The 26,076-nt window shown below is 41.7% G+C and overlaps 1 protein-coding gene across 3 annotated transcripts in view; it reads right to left on the reverse strand.

Annotated features, from left to right (window-relative positions):
• Positions 1–2,352: 2,352 nt before the first annotated feature.
• Positions 2,353–26,076, reverse strand: part of RUNX1 (RUNX family transcription factor 1) — a 227,616-nt gene continuing 203,892 nt past the window's right edge. For 2 of the 3 annotated variants that reach the window (XM_066619865.1, XM_066619866.1), the window contains exons 6-7: positions 7,969–8,130; positions 2,353–3,285 (exon numbers count right to left, since the gene is read on the reverse strand). In XM_066619865.1, the coding sequence (XP_066475962.1) occupies positions 2,792–3,285; positions 7,969–8,130 (656 nt within the window). In that variant the 3' untranslated portion in view covers positions 2,353–2,791. The remainder of the gene's footprint in view (positions 3,286–7,968; positions 8,131–26,076) is intronic. The other variant, XM_066619867.1, reaches the window with a different exon arrangement.

Raw genomic sequence — 26,076 nt, forward strand, 5'->3', positions numbered from 1 at the left:
AGAAGGTGAGTGTAACAGTTTTGTATGATTTGAAAAGATTTTTTTTTTCCGTTTCAGAAACAAGAATTGTCTTCAAATATCTTCCAAATATATATTTTTAAAGCAAACTTAAATCTTCCAACTGTAGTACAATCATGAACTCAAATACAGCCTGAAATTTACAATTAATAGATATCAATATACTCAATTGAAAGTAGTGAAAAAATAACAATTTTTAGATTTTGAAGTTAGATTACATTAACCTGGAATAATTTTCTGCAGACAGTTGACCTGACTGATGGCATGAGCTGCTTCACTCTGTAACATTGTATACCAAAGTGCTACGGCATCAGACACACAAATAATGCAAAAGCAAAATCTACAAATACATATAATATATAAAAAGAAACAAATATTTTAAATAAGTCCAGCTGTTTTTGCTGCCTGCAGCCAAGGATCTTTCTAAACCAATCCTTTAATAATTTTTTCAAACACCCAACACTGATTTAAAGGCCTGCTTTCAAATACTCACAAGAGGTGACCTGCAATTGCTCCACCCATTTTTAAAGGTCCATTAATTAATAATCCAAAGATAATTCTGAATCTCTTGACTTTCAGCAGTTTTCATTTAATGAGTAGTACAATTGCATTCAGACCAAACCCTCACATAAAATAGTGCCTTAAAATTTACAGTGATGTCTGATATGTTTGAGGTGTATTAGACAACAGTAATAGTTCCATAACACGCCACTTGAGCTGTTAAGGGAAAAATAAAATAAAATTGGCTACAAGGCGGATTATCCCATGTACCAGATCTGAACTCTATTCCACTTTCCTTTCTGAACAATGGGCTCAGTTTTTCAAGATGCTGTGTATACTAGTCTGTTCCACATCCTGGAACTAAGACTCAGACTAGATGTGAAAAGCAGTCAAATGCATTTTTTTCAAAGACATTTAAAAAAAAACTCCCCAAAGCAACCCTCATGAGGTGTAATCTGAGTGGAGGAATCTTATGGGGATACTTATCTCTTTTTCCAGGTCACTGTTCCACTAAAAATGATCCTTCGCTGTTGTTTGGCCATGGTAGATAAGATACAGGTACCTATATATTTTCCCCAGATGGAGGAAATGCAGCTTGGGAGCAGAGGATGAACAACCCCCACAGAAGAAAAGGGCTGAAAGGGAAAGGGTTAAACAGCTAGCTTTTGTGCCTTTCCTCCACTCAGAATTGCAGCCTACTCTGACTTTGTTTGGTTGTTTGTTTTTAAAAAGTAATGGTAAAGATTACTTTTGATTCTGTGCCATGTTGACTCTGGCCTAAGTCTTATTGGTTTCAGTGGAATTTGTGCCCACATGATCTTGCATACAATCACAGACTGAAACAAACTCCTGCATTTCTCGCTGGATCAGAGTAGAATGTCTGGGATTCTGTCCATAATATTACAGGCATGGAAGTCACCTGCGAATGTGGTGTTCTGGTACCCAGTTGTGACTGATCTTACTTTTCATTTCTGTTGTCTTCAGATGTTGGTTAAATATAACATGGAGTATAACATCAAGCTGTGCTGGAAACTCTGAGTGCTAAGAACTCTGCCATCCAGCCCCTGTCCCACCCCACTCCCATATCCCCTTGTGTTCCATGACTTCTGTCAGAACAGTCAGAATATATCTGTGGTAAAATTTGGTGCAAAGGTCTTATTTTGTACAATGGAGACACACTGATACTAAAATCAATGTACTTCCATCGTATGAACATTTTAAAATAATTCTGGGTACTTAACTGGACAAAAATGACTTCACTGGGTATTAAATGACCAATGAAAGTGAAAAGGAGCTAAATGTAAACAATACTTCTAAATAATTAAAAGTCACATTACCCATAAGTATTCCAGCCATTTTATATGTGATAATTTTAAACTTTGGTTGCTACAAAAATGCATGTGCTTATCTTTAAGCATATTTAAATAATAAAGGTATCACACAAAAAAACAATTCAATGCTGAGCATAAATATTGAGTAACTCATTACATACGTTTTCAGTAGTTGAAAAGGACTCAAGGCTGTCTTTCATTTATATTAAAAGGAAAAATTAAATTATTTCCCTGGAATGGGTGGGGATGGGGGGGGCTTGATGCCAAGGTTCGTGAAAAGCAAGCACATTTTAAAAAAAGATTAAATCTTTTTTTGTAATTTTAAGGTGCCAAAAAAGGAAATTTAAAAAAATTGATATGCAAAGAAGGATGAGTTACATCCTAAAAACTAATAAACCTTTTTTAAAATTGCCATACTCTTTGGAATATACAACTTGGTTAAAAAAAATTAATTCCAGGATATAAAACTTCTCATTCACAGCATTGCTAAATCAGAAGCATTCACAGTTCCTTTCTGAGAATCTTCCAATACTTCCTTTTAACTAATAAGTCAAAATGATCGATTAAACTCATTCAGATTGTGTTAGGCTTTAAGCCTCCAAATCAGATGTCAAACAAAACACTCTTTAAAGCTTTGATGAGCTCCAAAACTATATTTGAAATCTCAAGTTCTGGAAACATATTGAGTATCTCTTCTTCCCCATATCTACAGACAACGTATTACCGTCAAATGTTCTCATGTTCAGAAGTTCAGCCCTTGGATGAGCACACTTTTCTGGAATGTTATCACCTCACTGACGAAAACCATCTGGATACCACCATGACACCATTCCTGGAAAATACTGACTTCTGGATTGATTGCTTCTAAGTGTGATATATAAATACGGCAGTACCCTCAGCTGTTCATGAGAAAACCACTGATGTCAGAGGATACTAATAATTCAATATGGCCGCCATACTGCTTCTTCTAGCCTTGCCGTGGTTCCCATGTTGGTAGGGGAATTACTATGACTGCCTTCTGTGTCCACAACATCATTTTGGTTTGGAAGATTGGGATTGAGGAGAGTAGATCCTGTGGAAGCATTAGTGCAAGGAGGAAGGATACGTGGGGGTGACCGATCTCCTCCAGACATCATGGAGAACTGGTATGATCCTGCTGATGTTCCATAGTAGAGGTGGTAAGAAGGAGAGCTGGTCTGAAATGGGCCACCTTGAGCCTGAGAAGAACCTGGGTATGGAGGGGGTAAATAAGTGTGGTATCTGGTGGCAGTGGTCATTGCAGACATACCAATTCCTATTCCTGAGCTGACAGGTGTTGGAGTGTAGGTGAATGCTCCTGGATAGTGCATACGGGGATCAGAAATGGAAGGAATTGCAGGGAAAGGACGATCAATTCCTACTCTTGGATCACTGAATGCTGTTAGGTCAGAAGCACCTAGGTTTGGGAAGAGGACAGAGAAAATGCTGTAAATAATGAGGCACATAAGATTAATTAACGTTGCAAAAAAAAAAATTGAAATTATCAAATAGCTCCAGTTGCAAAGAAGATCTGCCACACACCAAGGGGGAAAAATAGTATTCTATTGCAATACAACATTTGTAATACTGTTTTTGTCAGGAGGTGCAGGTGTTTGTGCTGCAAGATAAGGATGAATGGAAAATTCACATTTCCTAGGATATACTTTCCCCCTCTTCTATACTTTGTAATCAAAGAAGTGTACATCCTGAAACTTAATACATATATAGCAGGGATGGACCAAGACTCAGATGACTTGGACTCAAAACATGAAAACACGAGTTTTTCACAACTCATATGAACTTGAGTCATGTATGTCAAAAACTTGGGCACTGACTCAGGAATTTTACCCTAAAATTGAAAAAAAAACCCTCAAATAGATTCAAGTCAAGGCTCACTTTTTTGTGTGTGCTTGAAACTCTGTTTTATGTGTGTACTTGCTTGCTAATTTTTCTCTTTTTTTGCTGCTTCTGGGGCTTGACTTGCTTTTCAAAAAGACTCAGACTCAAGTCAAAATGACTTGAAAAATAGCTCTGAACGAGTTGCAACAGCTGCCATTATGACTTGTTGGTGACACAAGTCAAGGGAAGTGGAGATTTGTGACTCGACTCAAGATTCAGTACTGAGGTTCTGCACTGTATGCACTATATGCACATCCCTGATATATAGTCCACTCCTGCCCTACCACAGCACCTTCATAACTTTGAAGTTAGGAAGTTCTCTGCATCAGACCATTAATCCATCTAGCTCAGCATGCCTGATAACAGGTAGCAGTGGCTCTTTGAGGTTTCAGACAACCTTGCCAGGTTGCCAGGGATTGAACTCACAAACAGCTGTCCCCGTTGATGCTTCTGGTCACTTTTGAAAACACTCCACTGTACAGTAAACAATTACGATATGCATCTGAACATGTATTTCATATTAATACAGATGGGTAGCTTACAAAAGGCCACATCTGGCCTTTTCAAACTGAGCTCCCTTGTCTCCCTGAAAGCCTGGCCCATGCAGCAGGTGACTGAAGTCAGAGGAGGGCAGGATTCCTATATGGTTGAATAAAAGATATACTTTTAGCAGTACAGCTTTTCTCTCACTTGTGCCAGGCAAGCTCCATCTGCTAAGTTTTCTTCTTCTTGTTGTTCTTCTTTTCATCCTTAAAGGAACAGGCACTCCAGACTCTTTTTACATCAAATCAACTTAAGATTTGATGTAATCTTAGGTTGATTTGATAGGGCAGGCTGAGGGAAGGGGTTGGCTGGCAGGATACAAGGGTTACGTTGGATACTCACCCATTTCAGTATTCAGGGTGAAGTAGAGCTTTCAGCTCCCCCCCCCCCAATATTTCAGACAAACCACTACCCCACCACTCCCACCAATGAGAATGTTCACTGTTTCATATCTCAGTGCTGTGTGGCCAGTCAGAGTTGACTATGCATAACGGAAAACAAAGTTCATTTAGAATGACAGCAGTGCTTCCAGATGGGGACATGCGGGTGACCCTAATGAGTCAAGAAGGTGAGTGCACATGAAGTCTTTTCAGCACACACTTGAACAGGCACAAACTCTTTTCATTTCGCTGTGATCCCTGAAAAAAAAATGCTACAAGAGGGACACCTAACAATACTGAGGAAAGCATCTGTGAAACCTGCCCCCCCCCCCACAACCGACTCAGCTCTCAGATGCAGACCTTATGAAGCCTGCTTCTGATTCTGCCAAAATAAAATCATGGACTGAATTACTTGGGAATGAAAACACTCTGAAAAACGTGTTCCTGGTTGGAAGAGAGCTTCAACTCTTTTTCTCCTCCTGATTAAAGAGCCCTTGCCACCACCATCCCGCCACCCCCAAAGCAGATTAAAGAGATAATGGCCTCTTAAAAGAGAGCTTCTAGACTCCAATTAACACAGACTGTGGCTCCTTTCTTTCCAGCTATTACCAGGCATTAACAATAACAAAAGGAAACTTCTCCTTATGGCAACACCTCCTCAGACATGGTGTGGAGTCTGCATAAAAGGAATGTGTGCGCACAGGAAAAAAAAGTTAGTAGGTGGGAGAAAGAAAACAACAATAGTCTACACTGTGACTGGATTAAAAGGGCACTGCAGACATATTGGAGTGTCAGGTTCTGAAATCTTGTCAGCCCAGTAGCCTGGCCTCCTTTGATAGACTTCCATAGGCTTCTCAAAGGATTTCTTTGACACACTCTTGTTTTAATTTCTGGACGTGCCAGGAATAATAATTTTCTACCTTTCAATTTAGCAGCATGACTGAACACCTGGCCATGCATTCCCTTATAGATCAGCTTCCAGTGTCAGCTGCAAAGAGGGCTGTCATGCTTTGTTCTAGTAGTGCTCCTGTGTCTGTGCATCAGGCAGCAATTCAACATATGTCATTTTTTCCTAGCATGAAGGTCCAGTGGCATTTGCTGAATATCTGATTGCTCTACCACTGTTAGAGACAATGGAATTTGGATGGGGGGAAAAAGCAGCAGTCCAACTGCAAATCGCTCAAACAAAGTGTTCTGGTTGATTTTTCTCAACATGATCCATATTTTTCAAAATTCATAATATAAACATTATGAAATATGCTGCCTATGTGAATGTAGTTCCTTGGATACATTCCTTGCCCCCCAGCTTGGTCTATAGACTTCACATCTGCACCCTGATCTCCTTACAAACAGTCTTTAGGCTTTTATATATTGTGGGAAGGTGAATTTAGTGAGGGACTATGAAGATTAGAGGCTTTTTAAAATTCGTGTACAAAATGGTGTTCAAAGGACAAATAATAGCCCAGGTACAAAAGCTTCATTATAAAACCAGTTGCATTTGCTTAAGGGTAAAACTGATTCTATGTAAGGTCTTAAAAGTAAGGAAGTAGTGAGTGAAATGATCATGATGTTTTTAAGCCTTTCCTCATGGGCAGACTCCACACCTCCACAGGAAAATCACTTGTAAACATGTTACAAACTCACCATTCATCTGATTTATGCTGCAACTGGAAATAATTCTGGTCAGGTAGAACTAGGTGAAATCCTAAAATGGACAGCTAAGAAACCTTTAATACAAGGCTTGTTGTTCACTATATCCAGGTGTGGTTTATGATGTTTGTGGTTTCACTCATTCAGGGGGAGCCAGAAGGTAGCACACTACACAAGGGTGTGCTGGACATGTGTGACATGTAAAGTACCTGCTGTGCCCTGGTCCAAAGTAGACTTACTTGGATATTATATCATAATGAACTCAATGGGGTTTGCGTCCAGTTTAGTGTACTTTGGAGTGCTACGTGTTTATATGAATGAGGGCCTGACTTGCTGTTGAGCTCCTCTTGCTGATGTTGTTCAGTAAGATAGTGGGCACAGCCAGGATTACACACTATGGTCCTCACGGAATGACAGTGCACACAGTATTGCCTCAACCTTGCCTGACAAAGCTCCTGTTCCATTAACACTGACATTAGCTGGTGCTATTTCTCCCACCATGCAGAGGTAATGGTGGGAAAGGTTTCTCCTGCTGGTGTCCTGACAGTCCTGACTGTCAAGGGCATATGAGGCATAACCCCCACAAATGTTTGGCACCAGCTTTCCTTCTAAGGTATGCTGACCCCTTTTGGCATCTGCACAGCATTGCAACTTGAAGTCATTGCTGAACTTCATGGTGCTTGGCTGGGATGTGCAGGACTGTGCCACTGCATACTTTATAGGGAATACTGACTGGCACCCTAAGTTTAACCCTAGGTTGCTTGTTCACAATGAAGCCTGTGAAAGCGCACGACATCTAACCTGAGTCTCCCAAGTTCAGGACTAACTAATACCTGCAATATATCCCATGCAGCATTATGATCACTTTGAACACTACCAATCTGTGTTGATAACAAATATGAATCCATAGCACCACTGAGCAACAAAAATCAAACCTAACAGAGTTTTCTTGAATTCCCATCCTTTCTTATTGTATGGTGCCTAAAATAATGGTGCTCTTGTTAATGGTTAAAGACTCTTCTAGATATGATACAAGTATTGCTACTATCACTCCTACTACTGACAACTAACAAAGGGGCACCAAGCCAAAGTTTTCATTTCTAGGAATAGTCATAAGGGCTGTTAATGGAAGCCAACCAAGTATGAAGCTGCGATCCTATATATACTTTCCTGGGAGTAAGCCCCACAGAACACAAAAGAACTTACTTCTGAGTAGACAAGGCTTGGACTGTGTTGTAAGTTCAAGAACTCAAACAGACACCAACTCACATTTTTTCATGAGTTTTATTCTAGTAAGTGTCCAGAAAAAAAAACACAGAAAAACAACTCTGTTCTAAGTGAATGAAGACAGTTGACTACCTGGGTCCCTCATTCAAATTTTTGTGGACATGCAAGCTGGAAGAAAGATGAAGCACCAAGAACTTAAGGACCAATAGCTTGAAGATCTTTGAGAGAGAGATTTAGGGCGGGGTGGGGGGAAATCTGGAAAAACAATCAGCTTCCATTTTGTAATTGAATAAAGGCATCCACAATAGTGTACTTATTCTTTTAAATCAACTGTTGGGTTCTCCTCACTTGCAGAATCCCAGGTTTAGCAAGATAAACAAAAAAAACTTCCAATGACTTACTTGTCAGTCGGCTTGAAAGTTCTGCTGAAAGGGATGTCATTCCACTTGCCCTTCCAGGAGAAATCGGGGTTGCTGGATGAACAGAAGGAGCTGCAATTGGTCCCAGATATTGATAAGATGGATCATAAGGCCATGGAGGAGATGGCTGGAGTTGCCTTGTATCTGAGACGAAAAGAAGGTATAAGGAACCATCAATTTATAGCACTATACTGTAATCAGTTTTGGCAGATCACCTTGCTAAGATTCTTGCAAAAATTGCTGAAGTAAGTAAACTCTGATATGATCCAGCAAGGCACACTTTCTTTTCCTGAGCAACGGTGCATAATGTGTGATCACTTAACACAAATTAGTTATGCCTGAATGCACCACCATCCCATGCACGACGTGAGCTGAAGTGGGTTGCATCAGCAGCTGATTGTGAGGAGTGCAAGGGGATTTGGGCTTTACTTCACCCTTTGCCACCACTGCCTCCCTCCAGCACACTGCTGATGTGAGCTTCAATGATCTGCTTCCCATTCATCCCCTCCTTGCCTTGGTCCAAGGCAGAGTACCACCTCTGCTGCAGTACTCTAGAAAAGAAAAAAGAAGCTCCTTACTGTGCTTCTCATGTAGTTTCCTTAAAGACGGAAGTGTAGGACCTGCCTTTCTTTACTGGGATAGCACAAATGAAGGAGTTCCTTCATTTGCACTATCTCTTTAAATAAAACTGGAACTCTCACACTTCTGATGAATGGCAACAGAAGCACAGTAAGGAGCTTTTCTTTTCTAGAGTACTGCAGCAGAGGTGGTAGCCAGGCTTCGACACCCTTGCTGAAATGTTAAGAGATTCTGAACGTGCACTTTTGTTTGAATTGTGAAAAAATCGGTGGGTTGTGGGCTCTAGTAAAAAAAAATAATAGAGGCCATGGATGACTCAAGTTAGCCCCATCCCTCACTTAAATAAAGTTATACATTGTTAATAAGTGCATCCTTAATCTAGTATTCCCCTTTCTCCAGAGGCTCAGATGCCCTTTTGATCATTCACAGTGATGTGGTATTATGGCTCCAAAGCTGCAAAGCTATGAATCTAAAGCTGCAAGCTATGGTTCCATTAACAGTGCCCAAAGAATGTTCTTTGTTGAATTATATTGTTGCTTGTTTTACTGAACAGTGCCTTAAGAGGACCATATTTTTTTTCTTACCCATTTTCATGCATTCATTATACATGCCAATTAATATCTACTTCGAGTCCTTCTTTGGATTCCTTCCTAATAACTGTCATGTTAGCTTTACCACCTGGATTTGTTGCAAGTTTAATTTGCAAAGGCTGTTCCTTTTTTTAATGGTAGTAGATAGAAGAAAACAACATTTTAGCCTTCAAACCTGCCTACCTCAGCCTTGCAGACAAGTCTCCAGTTTGCCATGCCAGCTCAAAAGAAAACATTTTACATAGAGCCTTGCCAAAAAAAAAAAAGAGTAGTTGTGAAGGGGAAAGGGAAATATCTTAAAACCACACACTGTTTGTAGACAACATTTGGCAGCTACGGACATGTTCCTGACAGACTGAGGAGCTTCCTCCAAGCTCCTTGCCCCCCCCCCGCCATTTTGAATTTAATAGTTACTTATTTGAGCTCTCTATGTGACAGGCCAGGAGTGCACAGATAGCCCTGCAGGTTACTTGCACATTAACACAGTGGATGGAAACACACAAAATGGTGGCTCACAGTCAATGACTTACTGCAGTCTGTAGGCTATACACAAGGCCTGGATATATACAAGACAAGTTCACATTCTGAATGACTAAGAGAGTCTCACACAGTTAGGGTTGCCAACTTTGACTTCTGGGATTTTTTTTCCCCCCAGCACAACATAATGTTGTCCTTGTTTTTCCCCCAGCATGACATAATGTTGGCCTTGTTAAAATGGGCAGGTTTGCTTTCAGTAGTCATCTGGAGACTGATGTCGATTCCTGGAGATTTCTGGAGTTTGATTTGTGATTTGGAGTAGGAGTGGCATCAGAGCTCGGCTTGGTGGGGCACTGGCTGAGGGTCCACTGCAATCAGAAGACTGGGCCCTGGACCTTCAGCACCACTGATACCAATTAAGGGTTTTGCCTCAGAACCCCAGCAATACGGCACTAGCACTGATTGATAAGAAAATATTATTATTAAATTATGATTAATGTGACTAAAAATCAAGACTACAGGAGCACTCTTATGACAGCATCTTTTATAATTGCTTTGTCCCAGCAGACACCCAAGAGTCAGCTTTATGATATCTATAGGAGCTCCCACCCAATACGTTTGAAAAGGGCTGTAACAGTAACGGCAACTATTGACTAATCAAAGATGCCTTCCTCCAGTATCACCCTACAATCTCCAACATCACCCTTACTTGGCAACTCTGACACTTTGGCAGGTGGTCAAGGTTGGCCCAAGACCTCGCAGTACCAAAGGCATGATGCCAAATACTATCCCCCATCGATCTACACGCCTCTATTCTTCCCAATCCCTGTACTGGACAGGGAAGAGGGGAACAGAACAGAAACTCCCTTTTCCCTCTTGGGAGCGGTAGAAGAAGGAAGTGCAATGAAGGTGAGTGGGAGGATGGAAGACATGCACCCCCTGCCCGCCTGCGGCCTGTGACCTGAGACAAACGACTCAGGTAGTCCCATAGATGGTATGGCCCTGGCAGGTGATTCTGTTTCCCAAATGACCCATACATGCTTCCAATCATAACAGAACATATTAAAGGATCTACAGAACAGAAGACTCTGAGACGTTTCTAGTGAGAAAGATGGCACCACCGCACTACACATTTTCATGAGGCATTTGTAAATTTATTTCAGTCCTATGGATTCAGGAATTTGGGAGCTATCGTTGCAAATCACATCAAGTGGAAACAGGACACACTTGGACAGATATCAAACACTGCGCTGTCTCTGGACGTCTGGCTTGCCGAACTGGAAACTGTAGTGACAGCTGAGCAATGACTGTGGTCTGCATTTGCTAGTATTTCTGCACCACTCAGAGTGATGACAAATGCCTGTCCTTTGAACAACTCAAATCAAAGGGGTCAGTCCTGCCTTTGTGCTGAATCCAGTTGTAAATGTGACTACACTGAAAATGTGTTTAGGGGTGGGGAAGAACAGATTAGGGCAAACAAATTGCTTTTGTCACACGTCCACCGTTAACAGACAGGTTCCTAGTGACTGAGTAGGGTCTTAAACTGAGGTCAGAATAAGTCTGAGAAGTCAGCATCACTTTGAATGGCATGACACACAGAGCTGTTGTCTTTCTCACAGACAATTCTCTTTGAGGCTTGCTTTCAATCAGCATTACTGAAGCCTAGAACAGATGACTGATATAAAACATGATTTCAACCCATTATCGAGGTGATTTCAAATCAATTCTCAATGGCAGCTGGAGAAGGTGGCAAGGTGGCCAGGAGGTCTGGTCCAGAGGGTTGAGCCTCCACTTGCCTGAAGATAACATCCGAAGGTCGCTGGTTCGAGGCCACCGGCACTGTGCGACCTTGAAGCAGCTGACAAGCTGAGCCGAGCTATTCCATCTGCTCTGAGCGTGGGAGGACGGAGGCCAGAATGTGCGACCAGACCAAGAAAGAAACATCTGAATGTTGTGGTTTCATGAAAGATAGAAACCTTCTTTCAAATTGTAAAAATCCCTACGGGGATTTAAATTGCCTGCCTATGTAAACCACCTTGAATAAAGTCTAAGGAAAAATCTGAGGACCAAGAAAGGCTGTATAGATAGAAATACCTGTATTATTATTATTATTATTATTATTATTATTATTATTACTACCCCTCCTCTCACTCATCTTTCCTTTCCCTTTCAGTTTCTCTTTCACTTCTTCTGTCTCTCCTGGAGTGTTTCTTTACCCAACCTTGCTCTGTAGGCCCTTGCTTCTTTTTCTCTTTTTTTCCTAGCATCCTCTACTAGTTGTGCCCCCGTCACATTCCATGATCAGAACATTCCAGCCAGTCACTAATAGAGGCCATGCTGAATAACCTAGCCTGTTTGTGATGGGCAGGCAGTTGGGCCAGTCACTGCCAACAGGCTACACTGCAGTAGAGACTTCCCAACACATTTGGATGTAATTAGAAGATCATGTCTTCCCCTATTCTGGTGACCTCATTCAATGTAAGGGCAATCGCTAGATATTTCACAACAGCTGCAATCCTAAACATATTTACCTGGGAGTAAGCCCTACTGAACTTGATGTGTGTAGACATGCATAGGATTGCACTGGTATACATCATTATAGCGTACTACACCTCTTAATTTTTTTTTTTTTAAGTGCAGTAAGAATAATGGGATTTTTCTTCCTCTGGCCTTGTAGCCAAACAGGTTTTCAGAACAGTTTAAAAGCAGATTAAAAGAAAAAAAAGTGTGGGATCCTGCTGATGATCCTGAGAGTTCCTGATTTACACCAATTGGCAGCTTTCTGTGTTTTTCCTACAAGCAAATGCTATCCATCTCTGCCTTTCATACTGTGAGAAAAAATATTCAAACAGTTAATTATTGCAATAAAACACTGCAGAGTGAGAATTAAGAGTACAGTCATTCAGACTGTGCTTACTTAGACACAAGTTGTCGGCCTCCAGCCTCATGCTGAACAAGCTATTAGATACAAAGCACTGTACCACCATTCGTGCCCCATCATGTTTTACAGCCACAAAAATGTTGTGTTTGGCTTCTTGAAAAAACCATCATTAAGCAGTGCATATGTTGCATAATATTTAATAGTTCCACATAACAAGCTTTGATTTTAAAAGACTCCACAAGTGGGGGAAAGAAGCTCCACACCATGTTGCCTTGCTTGCTCCACAATCTTTTGCTAATCATCGATGTCTGGCATATTGGAAGATCAGAGCTGTAGTAATTGGAAGGAGCGTGTCTTCCAAGAAAGCTGCTTTTATGTTGACCAGTAGGTGGCATTAGAGATCTTCTTGCATAATCTTTTAACCAATCCACTGGACCCTAAATCAGCCAATTCACCAGGCACTAAATCATTGCACAATCAATATCATTCAGAAGTCCTGCAATAGCTATACAGTGCCACATTTTCTGGAGCATGCTTTATGCCGGCCTTGAACCACATGGGAGTAGCACTAACAAACAGGGCGCTTTCACACATCCCAGGGCTGGCAGACCTATTCTGCCACAGCCACATCCTACCTAGGAGATGATGGCTGCCAAAAGATATTGTGGAACTGATTAGTCGATCAGCAGAAAGTAGCCCAGAGTGCTCATCATGCTTAGAATGTCACCTTTCAGCAAAGGTCTGTCCATTTTCCAGAATGCCTGAAAACCAGCATGCAACTTAACATTTTCTTCTGAAAGTTATTGAGTGGACTGCAGAAGAAGACACAGGGTGGAAGACACACTGTAAAATGTGACTATACTGTATGTCCCTTGAAAGCTTAAACTGTATTTGGCCTGCCAACATCGTTCCTCCATGTATATGCACCCCAAACTAACACTGTATCATGAGATGAATGGCAACCAACAAACCAACACCAAAATGAATCAAAGTTTTAAAACAAAAATGAATTGAGCAACTAAGCAGAAAAAAAGATCTTGTTGATATTTGCCTTTACTTTATCTATTCCTAAGATATATTTGTACAACATGAACTGTTTAAAATAGGATTTCCACCTCCGATATCTTCAGATAACATGTTTGTAAAGTGCTATGAGAAACCAAAATGATTACTGGGCTGGGGCATCTTCCCTGTGAGAAAAGGCTACAACATTTGGGCCTCTTCAGCCTAGAAAAGAGGAGCCTGAGGGGAGACATGATTGAGATGTATAAAATTATGCAGGGGCTGAATAGAGCAGATAAAGAGATGCTTTTTTCCCTCTCACATAACACCAGAACCAGGGAACATCCACTAAAGTTGAGTGTTGGGAGAGTTAGAACAGACAAAAGAGAATATTTCTTTACCCAGCGTGTGATTAGTCTGTGGAACTCCTTGCCACAGGAAGTAGTGATGGCATCTTGCCTAGATGCCTTTAAGAGGGGACCGGACAAATTTCTGGTGGAAAAATTCATCACAGGTTACAAGTCATGGTAGGTATGTGCAAGGTAGAGGTAGGCTGCCTCAGATTGCCAGATGCACGGGAGGGCACCAGGACGCAGGCTGTGTCTGTTGTCTAGTGTGTTCCCTGAAGCATTTGGTGGGCCACTGTGAGATACAGGAATCTGGACTAGATGGGCCTTTGGCCTGATCCAGCAGGGCTTATGTTCTTATCATACAAGCAGGGGTAATGTTGTCTGTAGCTGCCACATAAAAGTATACGTGTATATTAGCACACATGCCTATGTGCGCATGAATACAAAATTCATTGCTTCTTTTTAGGCGATGTAGAGGGTGGAAGACACAGCTGGAAAATGTGACTATACTGTATGTCCCTTGAAAGCTTAAATGCAGAGAGTTACAAAATGATTGTTAAATACAAAGGTTTTAAGATGCAGCTTCTGTGCTTCAGATCACAATTTTGACCACTTTTCATTGACTGCCCTGCTGTTATCACTGCACCTGTGCAATAACCCATGAGGGATCTACGAATGACAGCTTTCTGATTTCTTTATAGGCTCTCAGGCCTTTGGATCAGGGCACAACCCAGCTCTTCAGATCAGACATTGCCCTCTTGCCTTAAGAATGTGGCATTCATAGGAACTGAATCTTACTGTGATACAACTTGTTGCTGGAAGTATTTCTAAAAAAGGAGAAGCAGGATATGAATCAGTGGTGAAGATGATATGCTAGTCATTGGCAAGGTGACAGACGTCTTTTGGAAGAGGTTTGGACCAACACAATTGAAACTCATGCCCTAAAAGCCCCACAAAGCATGTGTCATTCTCTCTTCCTCCCACTCCTTTCCTGAAAGCCTACCTTCCAAAAAGGGAATTAACACCTAAAGGATCAGTGGGCAGAGGCAGCACAAGTTAGCCACAAGTTAGCAATCAGTTAACCACATATCTGTGTCAATTAGACTCCCTTGACAACATGAGCCAATACGATCCAGGAAAATTGCAAAACTGTTTTCATCATTTAAACCAGCCAAATGGCTGCCAAATTCCATCTACTGTTTTTTATTCTGTCAGTCTCCTTAACCTAATTCAGAAAGAGGAAAAAATAAAACATGGACACATCATTCTTTTTCTCAGTCGTTTACTGGTATCAACCTGGTAAGACTTGCCCAACTTTAGGACCTTTTATCAATCTCCCCTTCCTCTCTCTAGTTTGACCCTTCCCAGCCCCACTACTAATGTTCAGTCCACTTAACTTCCCACTGTTTCTCATAAATAGATACCTGCGGTCGACTTCTGTAAATCAAAGTACATCCTCTTGCACATACCTATAAACACAACCTGCATTCACACAAAAGCAGTCACCAGTCGTTCATATCATAAATACCAGGGGAATTCAACATGGCACCCAAAACAACACCTTGGAATTGTGGGCTTCCTACCCAGACCCTGACCATTTGTGAGGGTTTTGGTGGTGGAATAAATTCCGAGCACCTCCTCCAACTGACAGCTCTTCTCTTCCTCCACATGAATAATAAAAAGATTGAATCCTTGCCTAATGCAGCCCTTTGAAAGACTGTGTCATTTCCCTGTAGCTGGATTACTCAGTGCTTCAGGGAAGGTGGGGCTTACCAAAGGACAACTTCATCCCCAGAAGCAGGAGGCACACAATGCAAGTATTCTCTTACTTTCCAGAGCTAAAGCTCAAGGAGCTGGAAAATTACAGAGCAACCTGTAAAATTCCACCATGTCACTCTGGAGAGTGCTTTTCCTCAGTAGAACCCAGTGGAAGCCCCGACTGCAGGGCAACAGATGCTTTGGTAGGGGGCATAGTGCTCGATGGCTTACCAAAACTTGACTGATGGCAATGATGGAGAATGCTTGCAGCTGCTGTTCTCTTATTTCTCTGTCACCACCTCAAGAATTGCTTCTCCAAGCATGCTGCAGTCGTGGAGCAATATTTTGATAACGGATAGCACTTACTTCTTGAAGAAGGGAAACCAGTTTCTTAATTGATCAGTCATAGCTTGCCCACCCCTGAGCCTATAGAGGTGCCATGTAGCCTCCTGCCAGACACCACCCATCTCACTTTGTCTATCCTCTTTCTGCCTCCAGTCATTTTTCCAGTTCAGAAGAAATTTCATTATTGGCACTCATGCATCTCTTCTCTTCTCATTCACAGTTGACAAGTAGCTGGCTAGTGTTTGAAATAGAACAACAACTGCCTGATCCTTATAAAGAAAAAGAAGTCATGTGTGAATATGCAGAAGAGAGGGATGGGGAAAACCCAAGGGCAAGTATGAGGCAGATCAGCAGGTGTAAAAAAAAAAAAAGCATCCTGTGTAAGACTGAAACCCTATGAGCACTCACGTGGGAATAAGTTCAGGTAAAATTCCTCTCAGAGGCCCTGTTGAGTTCCAAAACTCAGAAGTCAGCTCAGAGCAACTTTGTATGAGTTTGCCCCTGACAAAATATGAAGCTGCTCTGAACATTGCAATGGGTACTGTTAGCATTTTGAAACAGTTTTGCTAAAGGTTCTGTAGTGATTCTTTATTATCTTACCTGCTATAGAAAACACTGCAGGTCATGCGTTTGTTGATGTGAAATTTACAGGGCATTGTTGGCTTTAAAATGTTTGACTTATGTGGAAGCCTCAAGATGACTTCATGCATCCCTTTGGCTGTGTTTCCTCATATAACTGAGGAGCACACAGGGTAATGGTGCACATCAGGTTTCAATATCATTGCCAAAGTTACTTACGTTCTTTTAAAAGGCACTGGTACCTTTAAGCAGTGACCTCATGCCCTGATGTTTGCTTTTATTTTAGAGCTTCTGTGGTTTTAGTGGGGCACTAAAACCATTTGAGAAATGCTAGAGAAGCTTGGGCCTTTGAAATGACTTTCACAGGAAATTGAAATTAGTCCATTTTAAATTACAGGGGGTTTGCAACAAGGCCTCAGGATCTAAACAGCAGATTATAACTGCTGTTCTGCCTTCTACTGTCATTTTACTGATGGACTACAGCATTTGGAGGTTCCTCTTAATGCTTTTAACCACAAAGTTCAGATGGCAAATCAGGTAGCTTTCTAGTCCTCAGCACTGTAAAGTATAACTTGAAAACATGACCCAAGTACGCCCTGAAATTTCAAAACTAAATGGCTATACCGACATTAAAACATATTAAAGTAGCTATATGGGAACACCTGATCTAATTTTTTTTTTACTTCTTCAAGCTGCCAATATTGCTGCGGAACCTGGCATTCCAAGTGAATGTGTACAGACAACTTGTTCCACGCCAAAAGTCAACACAGAAGCTTAGCAAAGTTGAGACTTGTGTGCGTATATATGGTCACATTGTCGCAGCTTGCCAGGAGTGCTCAAAACACAACTTGCTGAAAATATAATGACTAATATGTACAATCATACAAGATTTCTCTTTACAAGAGGAAACTGTATTATTACTACATAAAACTTAGAAACAAGGCCATTTCCACCAGAAGGATTTAAAATTACAATAGAATGAAAGGAAAAACAAGGTAGGAGGAGGGGTCTGGCTTCCATTTTTTGGAGCAATTAACTGTTTGAGGGTATAGAAGTGTGGCTATTGATGGGTAGGGAAAAAGTGGGATGGGCAAACTGAGAGTGCTCTGTAGTTCTCAGGGGCATGCTTTAATGGGGACTGGAGCACCGCTTGAAGAAAAGAGCACCCCACAAAACTCCTTACAACGCAATAGTTCTATCACCTGAAGGAGGAACAGCCAGGTCAGAATAAGAACATGACCCAGAATTTCCCTGTGCCACAAAGATAACAGTTGTGGTGGGTCATTAAACTAAGCTTTGGCAGGTGGCAAACCTTGCTGACCACTAGTGTTAAACATGGGCAGAAGACGAAAGGACAGAAAGTCGGGCAAATGGTTAGAGATGCAGCCTTTGCATGTGTACTGGAACCCTGTGGAATTTCACAGTGTGGCTTGCATCCTGAAGTTCTTAAAAATTATGCTGAGCACTGAAGACATATGGGAATAAAGCCCTCTGAAATCGATGCAAAAGATCGGAAACACACATGACCAAATGTGAACAAGAAGTGACATGATTAACCACCGGAGTGATGACTGGCAGGGTTGTCTCTTGCTCATTCTGCTTTTGTTTCCTTTAAACACATAATTGGGCACCTTTGCCTGGATGTAGTTTACTGATTGAAATTTTGTAAGTACAGCAGAAAATTACTTCTGAATGGGGAAGAGTTCAGTCCCTACAGCAACTCATTATGGTGTGCAGAAATTATGACCCAGCACTGAATGACTTACTTGACTGTTTTGCAAGCTGAAATGAAAATTCACAAGGGCCTCAGGATGGGAGGCAGAGGGGAAAGAAAACTTAGCAGCATGACGTCTTCCAACTTTCCTCTCATTTTCAGCAACAATTTTCTAAAATGCTGATGACAGCACCAAGGGCAGTGGATAAAAAAAACCTCAAAATACAGAGTGTGCAAAGGGAGAAGAATGAGTAACTTCTTTTGTGTGTGTATTGACCAAGGCAGTTTTCACCAAACACAGATTAGGGTAGTCCCTAGCCCCCTGCTCCCCACAGTTTCATGCCCCCTGGAAGAAAAGCACCTGTGCACAGAGATGAAAACTTTCTCCTCTGACCTGACTTCCTGCCCTCATGAGCAAGAGGGAATAGCTCAAATGTTACCAAAAAAAGGAGAGCATTTAACCAACTGTATATTTGAGAAGTCCGTGAACATCTGCTTTAGTTATTTCTAACCAAGCATTGACATTGGGACCTGAAAACAGCAGCACGCATTGAGCTGTGAAAAGAGCCATTTCACAATGTATGTGCTGTTCTAGCAGGTTAGTACCTAAGCTGCTGAGATGAAATATAAACCACCTTTCCCCCTGACTAAACACACTCCTCTTGCCCTGGTGTCTCGTCCTCTCTGAAGAATATGTATATATTATGTGCAGACTCCACAGTCTTACAGGATGCAGGTCAGAAAATTTACGTAGGTTGAACTGTATTTGTCTTTTGAGATGCTACTTATGCTGGGCTCTTTTTTTTAAAAAATCAAGTATTTACATTCCCCTTAATTCAAATATTTCCATTCCCTTGCCCGAGAAAGAAGGATGCAGAAATAATGTTAACCAAGTCTAAATTTTTAGCATTGGATTGACATAGGAGTGCTGCAATTTTGGAACACACCATTCAGACTCTGGTGAGTCAATGTCAGACTCAGACATTATATACACTGGTCATCTTGCTCCTCCTGTAGTGCAATTTTATTAGTGCTTACATATCCCCCAAATTTGCAAGAGGATTACTGCTCCTTCTGTTATATTCAGGTGCTGAAAAAACAGCTGTCATTATCTGAATTATGATGAATCTTAAAGAAGTCCAGCATAGAGAGGCCACTCACCACACCACAGTATCCTGTGGCCACGGCCTTGTCTTTTAGCATGACTCTCATTTAGCATAACTCTCATGACTTTCCATGGTTTGACTTGCCCTTAGAAAGGATTTATCAGCCTGGAATGCTAGATTCCTCGTCCACTAAGTCTCTTTCCTGCAGCAAAGGGACGGTTCTGTTGAACTGCTGCTTCAGCAATTGCATTGGCTGCCCAATTGTTTCCAGGTCCAATTCAAGGTGCTGGTTTTGACCTTTGAAGCCCTTCACAATTTGGGGCCAGGTTATCTGAGGGACCACCTTCTTCCATATATTCTGGCCCGCCCTCTTAGGTCATCTGAGGGGGCTTTCCTGCAAGAGCCACCTTTCTCTCAAGTTAGGGGGATGGTGACAAGGGGGCAAGCTTTCTCAGTAGTGGTGCCACAGTTATGGAACTCCCTACCGGGGAAATAAGATCTACCCCCTCCTTCATGGCATTTCGGAGAGGGCTTAAAACAGTTTTGTTTCACTTTACTTTTGTGTTGTCTGCCTCCTGTATCTCTATAGCAGTTCCTTGAGTTACTTTTGCCCTCCTCTACTTGGTGTCCCCCCGTATTTCCTTTTTCTTTTGTTGTATTTTCTTTTTCTATCTATAAATTGTAAACCATCTTGGGTATCTGCTTTCAGCAGAGAAAAGGTGGGGTAGAAATCTTTTAAATAAAATAAATAATAAATAAATATAGGAAAGCACTTTATGGTTCATTGGGTTAGTGGTGACTTGCAAACATACAGTGATTCTTCATGTAGCAGGTGCTGCATAAGAAAAGGTTGCCATGAGCTTTGGAGCTGCAATGATATGGAATTTAAAGCTGCTGCTACATGCCGAAGGACTTATCTACACTGAGAATTTGGCCCAAAGAGTGGGCTGGCCAATATGATTATCCGACGAAGGGCATTACTTCAGAACTTGTCCTGATCCCCACAAAGAATGGGGAGTATTAATGGTTTATACCAGCTTTTCTGAGTTCTAGAGGTGCCCTGATCTTCTAAGGCAATGATTTTCAAGTTATGTTCTGGAAAATGCTGGGGTTCCTTAAAAGCTTATAGGAAGTTCCTCAGTGAGGGGTTCAGTGATGGAGAACAAACTCCTCTGAAGGTCAGCTTGCCCAACACTGCAGGTTTCTTGCTGCAACATGTAGCTGCAGCGAAGCATCATGAGTACTTTCAGTGAGGTGCAACAGACTAGTCAGTGTTCTGTGTACACTGAAGGTACACTCTAGAGTTGTGCCAGAATCTTCTAGAATGCTCAAGGATTCCAGACTTCTAGAATGCACACAAATGGACATGAACATTATTTGAGACAAAAAAGAAAAAGGAAGACCACTACTCTTAAGGAAAAAGCATGATTTCTATTCCCCCCCCCCCCATTTAGTTGATTAACTATATAACACAGTTGAGAAGCATAAGCAGCTGGTATTGGTTTCAAAGAATGAGACATATATAGCAAGCAACATAATACCTTTTACTGGTCCAACAAACATTTAGATTACTGAAAGTGAGCTTTTGAACTACACATTCATAGTAAGGCTAAAGTGCTGAGAGCAAAGATGAACAAAGCCCAGAATTCCTTAAAACAAAAGAGTAGGAACATTTGATTAACAGTGTGTCAGCTATGATACAGAAAGTTTGTGATCTAACTAATTAACAGGCTAGCTGGTCAGTTCAAAGTGGTATCCACTACAGTATATCTTGCTATACTGTAATATTGAGATACTTGCCTTGTATGGCAGATAAAGCAGCTGATAAAAATATGGACCCCAACATTATGTTCACAGATACCCTGGCCAATTCACCATCTTGACTTTCTCTGAGTTGTATCTCTTGCACCATGACATGAGCCACAACTGCTGATGCCTTCACCTCATTAAGTAAACGCATATCCACCATATCAATTATATCTGCAACCTTTTCACTAGACAGGCTAATCACTATGTTTCTAAATATTAAATAAAGTTCTGCATTATCAAATCCCCTTGAGAGATTCCAGATTCATTCCTTGAGAAAACAACTCCTTTGTAAGGGATCATTCATGCCACTCTTCCCTGGTGTGACATACTCCAACCTAAGCCCTTTATTTCCCATGACAGCAAAGGAGCTTTCACCATGGGAATGGGATTCCTCTATTATGTTCCTCAGAGTCTCTCTGAGCTTCTACAAGCTTCTTCAACTTCAGTTTGCTCTCAACGAACAAAGGAGCTCATTGCACGAAGCACACACCCACAGCTTCTGTTCCCTGCACGCCCCATACATGAGACAGAGTTCAAAACACTGGTTAGCCCGCCCCCCCATAAAAGCTTCTAACTTGCATTACAGTTTTTATCTTTAAGAGCCCAATCCCACCACTTGCCAGTCCAGAGTGCTCCTGGCCTGGCCTGCTCCATACTCAGATATGCCCATGATTCTCCCCTGAACAGCCCCTTTTGATTTATCAGCAATAGCAAAGGATGGTAAAGGTTCTTCAGGCCAGTGGTGCCCACATATGGCCTCCAGCTATTTGCGCTGGTATGCCCAGTGGACAGAACGGTGGAGCAGCTTTTGCACTGTTGGCCTGGACTTACAGTGGCAGTTCACAAGATTGTGCTTCATAATTGCCACTGTGAATCATAAGATCCACCACTGTAAGGCCTGGATGGCATTGGGCTTTAAGTGTTTTAACCGTTGATTTTTATTGAGCTATGTCATCAATTTGGGTAGTTTGTGTTTCAGCTTTCAATAGTGGCATTAATGGTGTTACTTTCCTTACAGTGTTTGCTTTATTTGTCCTGCTGTCAACTTGCCCAGGTGCTTAACTCAGGTGCTTTTCTTTACACTTTGTCGTTAGGACTCTGACTTTTCAATACTGGGGCTCTTTGCAAACTGCTTCAAAATACATATCTTTGACTAGCTTCCCCCCCCCCATTCTGCTTAAAACCAATCAGGGGAGGGGCCTATCTTCAACAAAAGGGTGTGTGGCTGGCTTGTTTGCAGTTCCGAGGCTGACTCAGCTGCTACACGTTGCACAAGAGTACAACTATCGGTGATTAATCAGGTGACTGAGCAACTAAAGGTGATTATAATATAGCTATTCAATTGATCCGTAATGTGCCTTTTCTCCAGTGGCTGCCCATAAGATGTGGATGAGGATGTGTGGTAGAGGTGCTGCTGTTCCCACCCTCCTCACTTCTGTGAAAACTCTTTCTACAGTACTGCAAAGCAAGGACCAATGTGGGATTTGTACAAAAGGCACACAGCCTCATTAATATCGAAGTGTAACTCTTCTAACCTGGAGCATATGTTTGAAGAACCTGGAGCATAAGACTGAAAATTCCATGTGGTGTTAATTCCTGTAAGAAAGGCATAGCAACAAGGTGGCAGAGGTGAATATGAGTAATCTCTGAAGACAAGAGAAGAGTGATGGTTATTACAACATTGCCTCAGGTGCTTGAAAGGTTACTCCTGAAGATGCAAACTAATTACATGATATTAAAGTTCTCTGGCTTGCAGTGAAATAAAGGATTCCTATCAACCTCGCCTTTCATATCTTCAGTACTCCTCTCCCCTTTTTCTGCTACTGCTTTCATGTGGAGGAAAACTCTCTTTGTGGAGTTTGCAGTCAGTTCGTTTGCTACAAAACACTGACCTTGATGTGAACTAATTAGGACTGGAATAGTTAAATAATACAGGTTGGCAGAGGGAAGCTTCATGGGTATAAAAGGTGCCTTTGAACATAACAGCCATTTATACTTTCATCCCCAGAGCTCAGAAAGAAAGAATACAAACTAATAAAGAGAACTTCATCTAGGGGCATTCTACACGCATAGCAGAGTATCATCCCACAAACCCTTATTCAGGACACCAAATGAAATGGAACTAGATTCTTTTAAATTCCAATATAGATCATGATTAAACAAAAATCTTTTGGTAATAAGCAGAACTCTGATGATCTAAAGACATTCTGGTTCATTTTATTGACTTAGAAAAAGTAAACGTTCTATCAAATGCAACCTTCATAGTTTAACAGCTGAGGTCACCTTGCAGGGGAAAAACTGATACCAAGCAAAGTAGCATAAAATTCCCTCCAGAGTTCAGCTCTGCTTTGCAAAGTAAAGGTAAAGTCTTCCTCACATGCTGTAAAGTGTATTTTAAAAGCTCATCACTACCCCAATCCTAAAAGATGTTACATGGAAGTGAGCTCTGTCAAATCAAGGTATTTAGAGGATATTAGGTCATTGTTTTAAAGGGGATAGTAGAGAAACTCTGGCTTGAAATAGGAAGACACTTTTCATGCCATCTCTGAAAGTGCACTACATGTACAGGGTTATCTGCTGCATGATAAACCCTTTTCTACAGTAACTGAAAACATCCCATTCTTATGAAATAAATTGGAGATGGTAACCTTGCTGTGAAGGTAAGCAGTTGTGCTGCTATTTAAAACAAACAAACACCAGGTTTGATATGTATAAAAGTCATACAGCAGAAGAACACATCACCTCCAGGGAATAAAAACAAAAACAAAAAACTCACAAAACCTGAAACAAAAAGTTCACAAAGTAGTGAAGACATGGGAAGGACATCATGTCATGCAGCATGAAAGATGCCACAAACAGCAGCCAATCCACCAGGTTCCAATGATACGTGCACAGTCCCCTGTGAAATTGCAACAGTGATGAATTCTGCATTACAAATGCATTTGTAATGCACTGTAGTGTATTTTCTTGGGTATATAATATTTCACTTTGGGCGCTACAAAAATATCCTTGCAACAAAATTGCTACCTTGAGGAAAGATGGTGTGAACTATGTGCACAAACTGGGATGGAAATGCATACGTTGTGCCCAAAACTGATTGATTGAGCAGAAAGGTAAGAACACCAAACCCATTTGAAATTCATGAGTTAATTTGAACCATTCAAAGTTCATTGGAAATTGATTTAAAGCAGACCAGCAAAAGATCTGGAAGATCATGGAAGAAAAGATGGCCAGAAATCTGCAGCAAAAGTACTTCCTCCCCATCTTGCCTCAAGGCAGTTCACCATACAGTTCAAAAAGTCATTTCAACATCCCTAGAAATGTAATCCTGTTTCTGTGCAATCTTGCTGAAAACACAAATCTTTCAAGGAATATCAGTTAGATCACAGCTGGAGTCATCCATTTCTTAAACAAAGAAAAAAAAAATCAGAGAATTGGCTTTAGAGGAAAAGCTTGCACTATGTCAGCCAAAATGCAACCACATCAGCCTGTGTGATTAGCTCACATAGGGCACAATCCTAACCCCTTATTTCAGTGCTTTCCAGCACTGACATAAGGGCAGTGCAGCTCTGAGATAAGGGAACAAACATTCCCTTACTTTGAGGAGGCCTCTGTGAGTGACACCCAACTGCAGGATGCAGCACATGTCCCATTAGTACCGCTACTCCAGTGCTGGAAAGCACTGACATAAGGGGTTAGGATTCCGCCCTTAATCACTTTTTAGCTTACAAAGTCTTTACGTCAGTGATTGGATTAGTGTCTCAAGATAGCTAAAACATATGGCCACACCTGTTGCACTTAGAGTACAATCCTATGAATGTCTACTCAGAAGTATTTCCCACCAAATTCAATGGGACTTACTCCCAGGTAAGCATGTAGGACTGCAGCCAGGCAGCCCAATCCTATCCTTTGCAGTGCTGCCGGGTGTAGTGGTGCAAAATGGCTACCGCTGCATTCAGCGGTATTGCTGAGGCAGCCGGAGGTCTCCTCATCTCCTTTCCCCAGGGAAAGCCCCAGGTCCAACAATAGGACTTAAGTCTGTGCCAGCTATTTTGCTGGTGCAGACTTGAACACATGTGTGTTGGGTTTTTCAGCCTGACACAGAGGATAGGATACAGTGGAGCAGGGCTCAGCCAGTCCTACCTCCCTCCTGCCCTGTTCTTCCCTTGCTCCGCCCTCCCCCCACCCCGGTACACCTACCTCCACCCTGAAAGGTCTTACTACTGCCTGTAGCTCTTCACTTGCTCTGAGTGGGATCCGTCAGGCACTGGGCTGGCGCTCCTTATGCTGCAGGTGCCATAAATGTGCTTTATTACACTTTAATGACACCCAACACTGATGCTGGAGCTCAGTGACAGTGTTCAGAGCCCACAGGATTGGGCTCTTAGGTGCTAATTCTTTACACTTTACTAATCCTTTACACCTTACCTGGACATAGTCTCGCTGAACTCAACAGCATTTAGTTTGGAGTCAACGTGCAGATGAGTGCATTGCAAGCCAACAGTTTGCCAGATTAAACATGCAGCCTTCATGTGACAGAGGGGGAAGGAAGTACCCAGCTTATTAGGTAGTAGCACAAGGCAAATATGAGCAAAGGTACTGTACAGAAGATAGGGGAAAAGAGGATGTTTTCAGTTGTTGACTTCTGTAGGTTGTTCTGCCTTAAGCCCAAACACTTGCTTTGGATGTGGGAGGCCCAGATTCCCATCCCTACTCTCTCACAGAAGGAGTTGTGCAGATGCAAGGAGATATGAATGTATTATATCCTGCCCAAGCCCTTGGGATAGGGTGGCAAGAAATGTAAATAGGAAACAAACAATTCAGTGGTGAGAATTTGCTGCAAGCTTTGCCTCTGTCCTGGATAACAGTCAGAAAGAGGAGGAGCTAGTACGATAGGCAG

Source organism: Tiliqua scincoides, chromosome 3, assembly GCF_035046505.1.
Source record: "Tiliqua scincoides isolate rTilSci1 chromosome 3, rTilSci1.hap2, whole genome shotgun sequence".
NCBI lineage: Eukaryota > Metazoa > Chordata > Lepidosauria > Squamata > Scincidae > Tiliqua > Tiliqua scincoides.